Raw genomic sequence first — 12,648 nt, forward strand, 5'->3', positions numbered from 1 at the left:
GAGAAAAATAGAAACAAAAAACCTGAGATTGTGAGAGATATTCAGGGATTTACTTCCTTGGTCTACTGGCAGTGTGCGTCAGTGTTATGGTCCGATGCCGCGCATTAAAGAGTAACCAACATGATAAATACTGTTAGATAAACGTTTTGTGTATGAATGTACTGTAGGTGTATTTCTATTATTATTTTATGACCGGACTTTATTCTGCTCACTGTCTATATTGCTCTCACTGTAGTGTGTGTGTGTGTGTGTGTGTGTGTGTGTGTGTGTGTGTGTGTGTGTGTGTGTGTGTGTGTGTGTGTGTGTGTGTGTGTGTGTGTGTGTGTGTGTGTGTGTGTGTGTGTGTGTGTGTGTGTGTGTGTGTGTGTGTGTGTGTGTGTGTGTGACAGAGAGAGAGAGAGAGAGAGAGAGAGAAAAGTTAAAAACAGAGTTTCAGTCTCTTTAAATGTTGGGTTCCTTTTGTAAATCCAACATGAGAGGAAAACTACTGGCTTTCATTCACATACTTTCTACCAATGAATCACAGTAAACCAGACACTACCTCTTTAAGAAAACACCCATCCCTCCCACACACACACAGAAACAGGAAGAACCTGTTACTCCCATTGTCATGTGATGAGGAAATGCAGCTAAACTCAACTCTGACTAAACGCAAGCAGTGTGTCTGTCGCAGTTCAGCTGTAAAATGGCACAGCAGCAATTTCAACTGGACCAGGAGCAGTTGTGCTGTTCCATCTGTCTGGATCTACTGAAGGATCCAGTGACTGTTGCCTGTGGACACAGCTACTGTATGGGCTGTATTAAAATCTGCTGGGATCAGGAGGATCAGAACGGACCCTACAGATGTCCACAGTGCAGAGAGACTTTTACCCAGAGACCTGTTCTGAAGAAAAACAACATATTGGCTGATGTGGTGGAGAGCCTGAAGAAGACAGGACTCCGAGCTATCCCTCCTGATCACTGCTATGATGGACCCGGAGATGTGGCCTGCGATTTCTGCACTGGGACAAAACTGAACGCTGTGAAGACGTGTCTTCAGTGTCTGGTCTCTTACTGTGACACTCACCTTCAGCCTCACTATCAATACCCTGCCTTAAAGAACCACAAGCTGGTCAAAGCCTCCGCCAATTTTCAGGAGAACATCTGCTCTCGTCACGATGAGGTGAGGAAAATGTTCTGCCGTACCGACCAGCAGTGTATCTGTTATCTGTGCTCCATAGAAGAACACAAAGGTCACGATATTATCTCAGCCACAGCAGAACGGTCTGAGAGACAGAAAGAGCTTGATCTGAGTCAGCAGAACATCCAGCAGAGAATCCAGGAGAGAGAGAAAGATGTGAAAGTGCTTCAACAGGAGGTGGATTCCATCAATCACTCTGCTGATAGAGCAGTGAAGGACAGTGACACCAGCTTTACTGAGCTAATCGCTTCCGCTCAGATAAGACAATCTGAGGTGAGGGAGCTGATCAGAGACCAGCAGAAATGTGAAGTGAGTCGGGTTGAAGAACTGACGAAACGTGTGGAGCAGGAGGTTACTGATCTGAGGAGGAGACATGCTGAGGTGGAGCAGCTCTCACAAACAGAGGATCACATCCATTTCCTACACGGTTCCACCTCCCTCTCAAGGATCAGTGAATATGAACACCCAGTCAGCAGCAATGTCCGTCCTCTGAAATACTTTAAAGTGGTGTCTATGGCTGTGTCAGAGATGAGAGACAAACTTAAAGAGGAAGGGACAAATGTCTCAGAGGCAGTGAAAAGAGTGGATGTTTTACTGTCAACACTACCAGAACCCAAGACCAGAGCCGAGTTCTTACAATATTCACGTCCAATCACACTGGATCCAAACACGGCAAATAGAAAAATGTATCTGTCTAACGGGAACAGAAAAGCAACAATGACGAGACAAGAACAAGGACATCCCGATCACCCAGAGAGATTCACTGGATGGGGTATGGTTCTGAGTACAAAGAGTCTGACTGGGCGATGTTACTGGGAGGTCGAGTGGAGTGGAGATAACGTTGATATAGCAGTTTCATATAAAGATATCGGCAGGGCAAACATTGGATTTGGAACAGATGATAAATCTTGGATTTTACGGTGTTCAGAAGGAATGTATAATGTCAGACATGGAGACATTGATACTGTGATCCCAGGTCCCCTGTCCTCCAGAGTAGGAGTGTACCTGGATCACAGAGCAGGTACTCTGTCCTTCTACAGCGTCTCTGACACCATGACTCTCATCCACACAGTCCAGACCACATTCACCCAGGCCCTCTATGCTGGATTTTGGCTTGTTGCTAAAGACATTGCCGAGTTGTGTGACCTAAAGTAGATCAGATACTGGGTTTGTCTCTCATGACAACATGATCATTTCTTCATAATTATTATGTAGTAAGTAAACCTCTGTGGTGATGTAAATAATTCAGTTAGAAAAACAACCAAATTACGGTACATGTATTTGTTCTTTCTTTTACATTAACTAAAATAAAGTGTAACATTGTGTATGAGGGAACAACACATTGTGCATTTATTGCATTTATCTGCTATTGTATTACATGTTTCTCTGTCTTATTAAAATGTTTTCCTTCATGAATTCATACAATTTATTTTGAGTAGGGCTTTCTGAGTTCTGTATCTTCTAATGGGAAAGAATATAGAAATTGACATGATAAATACTATTAGTTTGATAATGTGTGTGTATAACTGCATGAGTATTGTAAAAAAAAAGAACAGGGTCTAATAACGCCATGGCTTCCCTGTGAATCTGATGACGAGTTGATGTCATCATAGTGATGATGTCAGAGTTAATTAAATGTGAAACATATTCACAAAAAAACAAGACGGGGTTTAATAACTGAGTGGCTTCCCTGTATATCATGTGGCCAGTCTATGATGACAATGAAAGTAATACAAAAAAAACACACACATTATGTCAAAAGTATTTTTGGATTTACTGGCAATGTGCACAAGAAATGTGATCAGTCCAATGGATTGTACAATCAGACAAATACACACCCACACACACACCTACCTTAGGTGCCACAATATATACTGTATATAAAAAACATGGTTAGAGTGATTACATAAAGATGTACCATTGATTGAGTAAAAAATACTGTAAAGGTATTGAGATGGCATAAAATAAAATAAAACATGAATGAACAGAAAACCTATTTGCTGCGTGTGCACCTCTACCAGCCTATTAACTTATCTGAGTCAACACCGTTACTTATAAGATACCTGCGTATCACCAGGGTTTACCTCCCATTCATTTAACAAGTGTATCATACAAAGTAGGCTCAGGTGGATAGCCACAGTGTCTGATTTGGATTAAAAGATTGCTGCAATAATTGTCTTGACTGTATCTTCAGGTGTCCAGTAGGTGTTACAGTAAATGGAAAGAAAAATACTGTACATCTCAGATTACACAAAACATGATTTGTGTAGCATTGTTGGGTTAATGATTTCAGGTCGATGCATGAATGGGAATGTCTATATTACACTACAGTTTATATTTCATTACATTTCTTAAGTTGTCAGGTGTAGATTTCCACCTGCAGTGTCCAAGCATCCAGCTGCCTTCCAGCATGCCAGTGGTGATCACCATGCGTTCCATGAGGAGCGAGTGTGTGCTTCACTTAACCCATTAATCATGTAAACCCTATACACTTCATTGACCATAGTCTCTCAGGGGTCTATACTAGGCTCCCTCCTTTTTCCCTCTCTTCTCCGACAAGCTCACAAGGGCTCTGTAGTCGGTTCCCTCCTGTTTCCCTCTACACACTAAATCCCTTCGCTGAATACAGCCGACCTACAAGCTCACAATGCGTCGCAACGCCACACGGTGTGAGCATGCAGATAAGCTGTTTTTCCCAAAATGTTGATCTATCATGACATGTCCAGAACAGGGATGCTAGCATTCATAACTTTTTGTGTTTTTTTCTCATAAATTAACGCCCTACTTCATCATAAGCTGCGTCACACATAAGTCACATTGTGCTGCTTTAATGGTTAGAATAAATGTTTTGTGTATGACTACTGTACTGTATGTGTATTTCTATTAATCTGTACTTTACTCTGCCGACTTACTGTTTATATTGCTCTCACTGTAGCGTGTGTGTGTGTGTGTGTGTGTGTGTGTGTGTGTGTGTGTGTGTGTGTGTGTGTGTGTGTGTGTGTGTGTGTGTGTGTGTGTGTGTGTGTGTGTGTGTGTGTGTGTGTGTGTGAGACTGAGAGAGACAGAGAGAGAGAGAGAGAGAGAGAGAGAGACTAGAGTGTGTGTGTGTGTGTGTGTGAGAGAGAGAGAGAGAGAGAGAGAGTATACGTTTAAAACAGACTTTCAGTCTCTTTAAATGTTGATCAGGGTTTCAAATGAGGTTCCTTTTATAAATTCAACATAAAAGGAAAACTACTGAACTTCATTTAAACAGGATGAATATACTTTATACCAGTGAATTACTTAGACAAGACAATACCTCTTTAAAAACACTCCTCCCACACACACACAACCAGGAAGAACCTCCCATTGTCATGTAATTTCTGAGGAAATGAAAGCTAAACTCAACTCGGACTAAACGCATGAAGTGTGTCTGTCAGATAGTTGTGCTGTAAAATGGCACAGCAGCAAGTTCAACTGGACCAGGAGCAGTTCTGCTGTTCCATCTGTCTGGATCTACTGAAGGATCCGGTGACTGTTGCCTGTGGACACAGCTACTGTATGGGCTGCATTAAAGTCTGCTGGGATCAGCAGGATCAGCATGGACCCTACAGCTGTCCACAGTGCAGAGAGACTTTTACCCCGAGACCTGTTCTGAAGAAAAACAACATATTGGCTGAGGTGGTGGAGAGCCTGAAGAAGACAGGACTCCAAGCTGTGCCTCCTGATCACTGCTATGATGGACCTGGGGACGTGGCCTGCGATTTCTGCACTGGGACAAAACTGAAAGCTGTGAAGACGTGTCTTCAGTGTCTGGTCTCTTACTGTGACACTCACCTCCAGCCTCACTATCAATACCCTGCCTTAAAGAAACACAAGCTGGTCAAAGCCTCCGCCAAGTTTCAGGAGAACATCTGCTCTCCTCATGATGAGGTGAAGAAGCTTTTCTGTCGTACCGATCAGCAGTGCATCTGTTATCTGTGCTCCGTGGACAAACACAAAGGTCACGATATTATCTCAGCCGCAGAAGAACGGTCTGAGAGACAGAAAGAGCTTGATCTGAGTCAGCAGAACATCCAGCAGAGAATCCAGGAGAGAGAGAAAGACGTGAAAGTGCTTCGCCAGGAGGTGGATTCCATCAATCACTCTGCTGATAGAGCAGTGAAGGACAGTGACACCATCTTTACTGAGCTCATCTCTTCCACTGAGAGAAGACGATCTGAGGTGAGGGAGCTGATCAGAGACCAGCAGAAATGTGAAGTGAGTCGGGTTGAAGAACTGAGGAGGCGTGTGGAGCAGGAGGTTACTGAGCTGAGGAGGAGACATGCTGAGGTGGAGCAATTCTCACACACAGAGGATCACATCCATTTCATACACAGTTCCACCTCCCTCTCAAGGATCAGTGAATATACACACCCAGTCAGCAGCAATGTCCGTCCTCTGAGATACTTTGAAGAGGTGACTGTGGCTGTGTCAAAGATGAGAGACAAACTAGAGGACATTCTTAAAGTCAGAGGGAAATATATCTCAGAGAAAGTGCTTAAAGTGGATGTTTTACTGTCAATACTACCAGAACCCAAGACCAGAGCTGAGTTCTTACAATATTCACGTCCAATCACACTGGATCCAAACACAGCAAATACATTTTTGTATCTGTCTAACAGGAACAGAAAAGTAACAATGATGGAAAAAGAACAATCACATCCTGATCACCCAGAGAGATTCACTGGATGGGGTCAGGTTCTGAGTAGAGAGAGTCTGACTGGGCGATGTTACTGGGAGGTCGAGCGGAGTGGAAAGATTGTTGATATAGCAGTTTCATATAAAGATATCAGCAGGACAAACATTGGATTTGGATCGAATGATACATCTTGGGCTTTACGGTGTTCAGGAGGAGAATATCAATTCAGACATGGAGACATTGATACTGTAAACCCAGGTCCTGTGTCCTCCAGAGTAGGAGTGTACCTGGATCACAGAGCAGGTACTCTGTCCTTCTACAGCGTCTCTGACACCATGACTCTCATCCACACAGTCCAGACTACATTCACCCAGGCCCTCTATGCTGGATTTTGGCTTGACTATGAACACACTGCCGAGTTGTGTGACCTCAAGTAGATCAGATACTGGGTTCATCTCTCATGACAACATAATAATGTCTTCATAATTATTATGTAGTAAGTAGACCTCTGTGATGATATAAACAATTCAGTTAGAAAAACAACCAAATTACATGTATTTGTTCTTTCTTTTAAATTAACTAAAATAAAGTGTAACATTGTGTATGAGGGAACAACACATTGTGCATTTATTGCATTTGTCTGTTATTGCATTACTTGTTTCTCTGTCTTATTAAAATGTTATGATAAATACTATTAGTTTTATTTGTGTATGACTACATGAGTATTGTAAAAGGGAAAAAGGAAGGCCAGTCTATGATGACAATGAAAGTAATACAAAAAAAACACATTATGTAAAAAATATTATTTTATATTACTTTGCTCACTGGCAATGTGCACAAGAAATGTGATCAGTCCAATGGATTGTACAATCAGACAAATACACACCCACACACACACTTAGGTGCCACAATATATACTGTATATAAAAAACATGGTTAGAGTGATTACATAAAGATGTACCATTGATTGAGTAAAACATACTGTAGAGGTATTGAGATGGCATGAAATAAAATAAAACATGTGATAAAGTAGATAAAAGAGCTGATAAGGGTCGTAAATCCTGCTCTATGTTAATTAAAACTATTTGTAGTTAAACAGCTGAAAACCCAGTGTAAAAAGGATGAGATGAAATCAAAGACAGACACAGGCCGGTTCTCAAATTAAAAGGTTGACATTGTATTAAGAGAAAGAATCAATCCACGAGGCACCGTACAGCAAAAGTATCTCTCTGACTAAACAGTCAATGATCACAACAGTCATACACAAATTAAGTTGTTATCAGCTCTGACGATGACAGCTGGCCATGAGGAGCCTTGCTCGTAGGTTGAGACTTTGGCGAGACCTTGGCTCTGACCGGCCTCGCTGGAGGTGTTGTGGCTTTGTCATAGATGGTCAAGTTAACTCCAATGAGCAGTTATTGTATTCCTCCAGAGATAATCAGTGACCTCGGCTGGGCCTGTGCGCTGTGCAACTCAAAACACATGCGTTCTCTAGAGGAAAGGAGAGAACTAATACTAGGATTAGTTCCAGACCACCTTGAACTTAATAAAATCATAGGATTGGTAGGCAAACTTGAGTTATGCAGAGATGGCACACTAAAATAGGATACAATGGCATATATATCAATAGTGTCGACAAAATACATAGCTTTAGACCTATCAACATGAATAAACAGAAAACCTATTTGCTGCGTGTGCACCTCTACCAGCCTATTAACTTATCTGAGTCAACACCGTTACTTATAAGATACCTGCGTATCACCAGGGTTTACCTCCCATTCATTTAACAAGTGTATCATACAAAGTAGGCTCAGGTGGATAGCCACAGTGTCTGATTTGGATTAAAAGATTGCTGCAATAATTGGCTTGACTGTATTTTCAGGTGTACAGTAGTATTACAGTAAATGGGGGGAAAAAATACTGTACATCTCAGATTACACAAAACATGATTTGTGTAGCATTGTTGGGCAAATGATTTCAGGTCGATGCATGAATGGGAATGTCTATATTACACTACAGTTTATATTTCATTTACATTTCATAAGTTGTCAGGTGTAGATTTCCACCTGCAGTGTCCAAGCATCCAGCTGCCTTCCAGCATGCCAATGGTGTTCACCATGCGTTCCATGAGGAGCGAGTGTGTGCTTAATCACTTAACCCATTAATCACTCTTAAACCCTATACCAGGGGTCTTCAACAGGGGGTCCGGGACCCTTAGGGGGTCCTCAGAGTTACTACAGGGGGTCCGCCAAATCTTTGTGTGATATGATTGTTTTTCCCTTAACCACTTGAACCCTTGCATCCCTTTTCTGAGGAGAACTTTAGCCAAAAATAGCAGATCTACAAGCTCACAACGCCTCGCGCTGCAAGGCGTTGTGAGCTTGTAGAGCGGCTATTTTTGGCAAAGATGTATAGGTGTAGAGGGAAAAAGAGCAGACCTAGTAAACAACCAAAAAACGTAATCTGAAACACAATTTTATACAATATACAGGGGGTCCCTGCTTCATCTCTCAGCTAGGGGGTCCTTGGGCTGAAAACGTTGAAGACCCCTGCCCTATACACTTCATTGACCATAGTCTCTCAGGGGTCTATACTAGGCTCCCTCCTTTTTTCCCTCTCTTCTCCGACAAGCTCACAAGGGCTCTGTACTCGGTTCCCTCCCGTTTCCCTCTACACTAAATCCCTTCGCTGAATACAGCCGACCTACAAGCTCTCAGCGCGTCGCAACGCCACACGGTGTGAGCATGAAGATAAGCTGTTTTTTCAAAATGTTGGTCTATCATGACATGCCCAGGATAGGGCTGCTACAGTTCATAACGTTGCTGTTGGGCAGAAACCTCTTATCTCCCTATTCATTTTTTTTGTGTTTTTTCGCCCTACTCCACGCCCTATTTCATCATACTACAGCGTCACACAAGTTATATTGTGCCGCTTTAATGGTTAAAATAAATGTTTTGTGTATGACTACTGTACTGTAGGCCTATGTGTATTTCTATTATTCTTTTATGACTGTACTTTACTCTGCCGACTTACTGTCTATATTGCTCTCACTGTAGTGTGTGTGTGTGTGTGAGAGAGAGAGAGAGAGAGAGAGAGAGAGAGAGAGTACAGACAAGTTAAAAACAGAGTTTCAGTCTCTTTAAATGTTGATCAGGGTTTCAAATGAGGTTCCTTTTATAAATTCAACTTGAGAGGAAAACTACTGACTTTCGTGTCAACATATTTTCTACCAATGAATCAGTAAACTAGACACTACCTCTTTAAAACACTCCTCACACACACACACACACACACACACACACACACACACACACACACACACACACACACACACACACACACACACACACACACACACACACACACACACACACAACCAAGAAGAACCTCCCATTGTCACGTGATTTTTGAGGACATGAAAGATAAACTGAACTCGGACTAAACGCATGCAGTGTGTCTGTCAGATAGTTGTGCTGTAAAATGGCACAGCAGCAAGTTCAACTGGACCAGGAGCAGTTGTGCTGTTCCATCTGTCTGGATCTACTGAAGGATCCAGTGACTGTTGCCTGTGGACACAGCTACTGTATGGGCTGCATTAAAGTCTGCTGGGATCAGGAGGATCAGAACAGACCCTACAGATGTCCACAGTGCAGAGAGACTTTTACCCCGAGACCTGTTCTGAAGAAAAACAACATATTGGCTGAGGTGGTGGAGAGCCTGAAGAAGACAGGACTCCAAGCTGTCCCTCCTGATCACTGCTATGATGGACCCGGAGATGTGGCCTGCGATTTCTGCACTGGGACAAAACTGAAAGCTGTGAAGACGTGTCTTCAGTGTCTGGTCTCTTACTGTGACACTCACCTCCAGCCTCACTATCAATACCCTGCTTTAAAGAAACACAAGCTGGTCAAAGCCTCCGCCAAGTTTCAGGAGAACATCTGCTCTTGTCACGACGAGGTGAGGAAGATTTTCTGCCGTACCGATCAGCAGTGTATCTGTTATCTGTGCTCCATAGAAAAACACAAAGGTCACGATATTATCTCAGCCACAGCAGAACGGTCTGAGAGACAGAAAGAGCTTGATCTGAGTCAGCAGAACATCCAGCAGAGAATCCAGGAGAGAGAGAAAGACGTGAAAGTGCTTCACCAGGAGGTGGATTCCATCAATCACTCTGCTGATAGAGCAGTGGAGGACAGTCACACCATCTTTACTGAGCTCATCTCTTCCACTGAGAGAAGACGATCTGAGGTGAGGGAGCTGATCAGAGACCAGCAGAAATGTGAAGTGGGTCGGGTTGAAGAACTGAGGAGGCGTGTGGAGCAGGAGGTTACTGGGCTGAGGAGGAGACATGCTGAGGTGGAGCAGCTCTCACACACAGAGGATCACATCCGTTTCCTACACGGTTCCACCTCCCTCTCAAGGATCAGTGAATATACACACCCAGTCAGCAGCAATGTCCGTCCTCTGAGATACTTTGAAGAGGTGACTGTGGCTGTGTCAATGATGAGAGACAAACTAGAGGACATTCTTAAAGTCAGAGGGAAATATATCTCAGAGAAAGTGTATAAAGTGGATGTTTTACTGTCAATACTACCAGAACCCAAGACCAGAGCCGAGTTCTTACAATATTCACATCCAATCACACTGGATCCAAACACAGCAAATCAAGCATTGTATCTGTCTAACGGGAACAGAAAAGTAACAAAGATGGAAGAAGAACAATCATATCCTGATCACCCAGAGAGATTCACTGAATTCGGTCAGGTTCTGAGTAGAGAGAGTCTGACTGGGCGATGTTACTGGGAGGTCGAGTGGAGTGGAGAGGCTGTTGATAATGCAGTTTCATATAAAGATATCAGCAGGACAGGAATTGGATTTGGAACAGATGATAAATCTTGGACTTTACGGTGTTCCGAAGACATGTATAATTTCCAACATGGAGACATTGATACTGTAATCCCAGGTCCCGTGTCCTCCAGAGTAGGAGTGTACCTGGATCACAGAGCAGGTACTCTGTCCTACTACAGCGTCTCTGACACCATGACTCTCCTCCACACAGTCCAGACTACATTCACCCAGGCCCTCTATGCTGGATTTTGGCTTAATTATGAAGACACTGCCGAGTTATGTGACCTCAAGTAGAGTTTGGGTAAACCTCTGTGGTGATATAAATAATTCAGTTAGAAAAACAACCAAATTACATGTGTTTGTTCTTTCTTCTAAATTAACTAAACTAAATTGTAACATTGTGTAGGAGGGAACAACACATTGTTCATTTATTGCATTTGTCTTTTGTTGTATTATTTGTTTCTCTGTATTATTAAATGTTTTCCTTCATGAATTTATACAATTTATTTTGGGTGGGCTTTCTGAGTTCTGTATCTTCTAATGGGAAAGAATAAAGAAATTGACATGATAAATACTATTAGTTTGATAAATGTTTGTGTATGACTGCATGAGTATTGTAAAAAAAAAAAAATGAAGAAAAGAAAAACGGGTCTTGGCTCGCCAAAAATATTTGGACATTTATTTCCTTTGCTTACTAGAAGTGTGCTTAAGAAATGTGATCAGTTAAATGGATTGCATGATCAGACAAAGACTGTACTGGATCAGACTGGACTGTAGTGGTATTGTGACGACATGAATAAAGAGGAAACATATTTGCTGCGTGAGCACCTATACCAGCCAATTAACTTATCTGAGTCAGCACCGTTACTTATAAGATACCTGCGTATCACCAGGGTTTACCTCCCATTCATATTCATATTTAACAAGTGTATCATACAAAGCAGGCATCTATAGGGGTCTATACTAGGCTCCCTAATGCTTTCCCTCTCTTCCCCGAAAAGAGCCTGTCCAAACGCTCACAAGGGGTCTGTACTCGGTTCCCTCCCGTTTCCATCTACACTATATCTCTTTGCTATTTGGGCCAAATGATGGCCTGTTATGACATGTGCAGAATAGGGCTGCTAGGGTTCATGTGTTTAACATGTAATTAGTGTTATTATTTTTGACTGGTTTGTGTGTACAGTATGTTTGGTTTGTGCAGGGATGTGTGTACATACCTCATTGGTCTTGGGCCTGTCCGTGGGCCTCAGTGTCTTCAGTGCTAGGCTAGCTCGCTAACGATACTTAACTATTTAACCAGTCAATCACAGACATGGGACCCGAGTGGTTCTGGTTCCGGAGCCTAGAGGTTCACAATGCGGGGCAATCGTTCCTGGCACACACACACATCATTTTAAAACAAATCCTGAGAATGAAAGTACAAGTATAGCCAGGATAAATACAAATTTGTATGGACTTGGTTATTTTTGGACCACTTATAAAGGATAATCCTTAGCGTAATTGTATCACTAATGGAAGAGGGTACTAATGGAACGACATGGACTCGTAATGTGGTTCCAGTGTCGATTTTGACGGCAGATTTTGATTTAGTTTTAGTCATAGTCTTTTGAATACATTTTCATTTAGTTTTTGTCATATCTTAGTCATCTGAAAGGTTTTAGTTTTTGTCTAGTTTTAGTCGACTAAATATCAAAAGATTATAATCGACTAAATCTACAGTTGATTTAGTCGACTAAAATGTATTTTGAAGGGCCTTGATGGCGTCGTAATGGCTGATTTTACACTTTTGCGCACGGTTGCGTGCTGAAAATAGCCAATCTACAAGCTCACAACGCGTTGCAGCGCAACGTGTTGTGAGCTTGTAGATCTGCTATTTTCAGAGCTCAACACCCGAGCGCAACCAAACATAAAATGGCTTGTCTTTAAGTCCCTCCCTAACATTTTAGTCTAATTTTTATTA

At 42.3% G+C, this 12,648-nt stretch overlaps 1 protein-coding gene across 1 annotated transcript; it reads left to right on the forward strand.

Annotated features, from left to right (window-relative positions):
• Positions 1–634: 634 nt before the first annotated feature.
• On the forward strand, positions 635–11,049 carry LOC311057318 (uncharacterized protein). The gene is made up of 4 exons (XM_084074273.1): positions 635–2,331; positions 3,375–3,381; positions 4,604–5,491; positions 9,993–11,049. The coding sequence occupies exons 1-4, from the start codon at positions 686–688 to the stop codon at positions 10,980–10,982; spliced, it is 3,531 nt and encodes a 1,176-aa protein (XP_083930399.1). The 5' UTR covers positions 635–685; the 3' UTR covers positions 10,983–11,049.
• The last annotated feature ends 1,599 nt before the right edge of the window (positions 11,050–12,648 follow it).

The sequence above is a fragment of the Gymnoscopelus microlampas genome, assembly GCF_963454915.1.
Source record: "Gymnoscopelus microlampas genome assembly, chromosome: 12".
In the NCBI taxonomy this organism is placed as follows: Eukaryota; Metazoa; Chordata; class Actinopteri; order Myctophiformes; family Myctophidae; genus Gymnoscopelus; species Gymnoscopelus microlampas.

Coding starts and splice junctions, on each gene's coding strand:
- LOC311057318 (XM_084074273.1), top strand. CDS start 686: ATGGCACAGCAGCAATTTCAACTGGACCAGGAGCAGTTGTGCTGTTCC. Junction 5,492..9,992: donor TGAGGAGGAGACATGCTGAG/GTGGAGCAATTC, acceptor CTTCACCAGGAG/GTGGATTCCATCAATCACTC.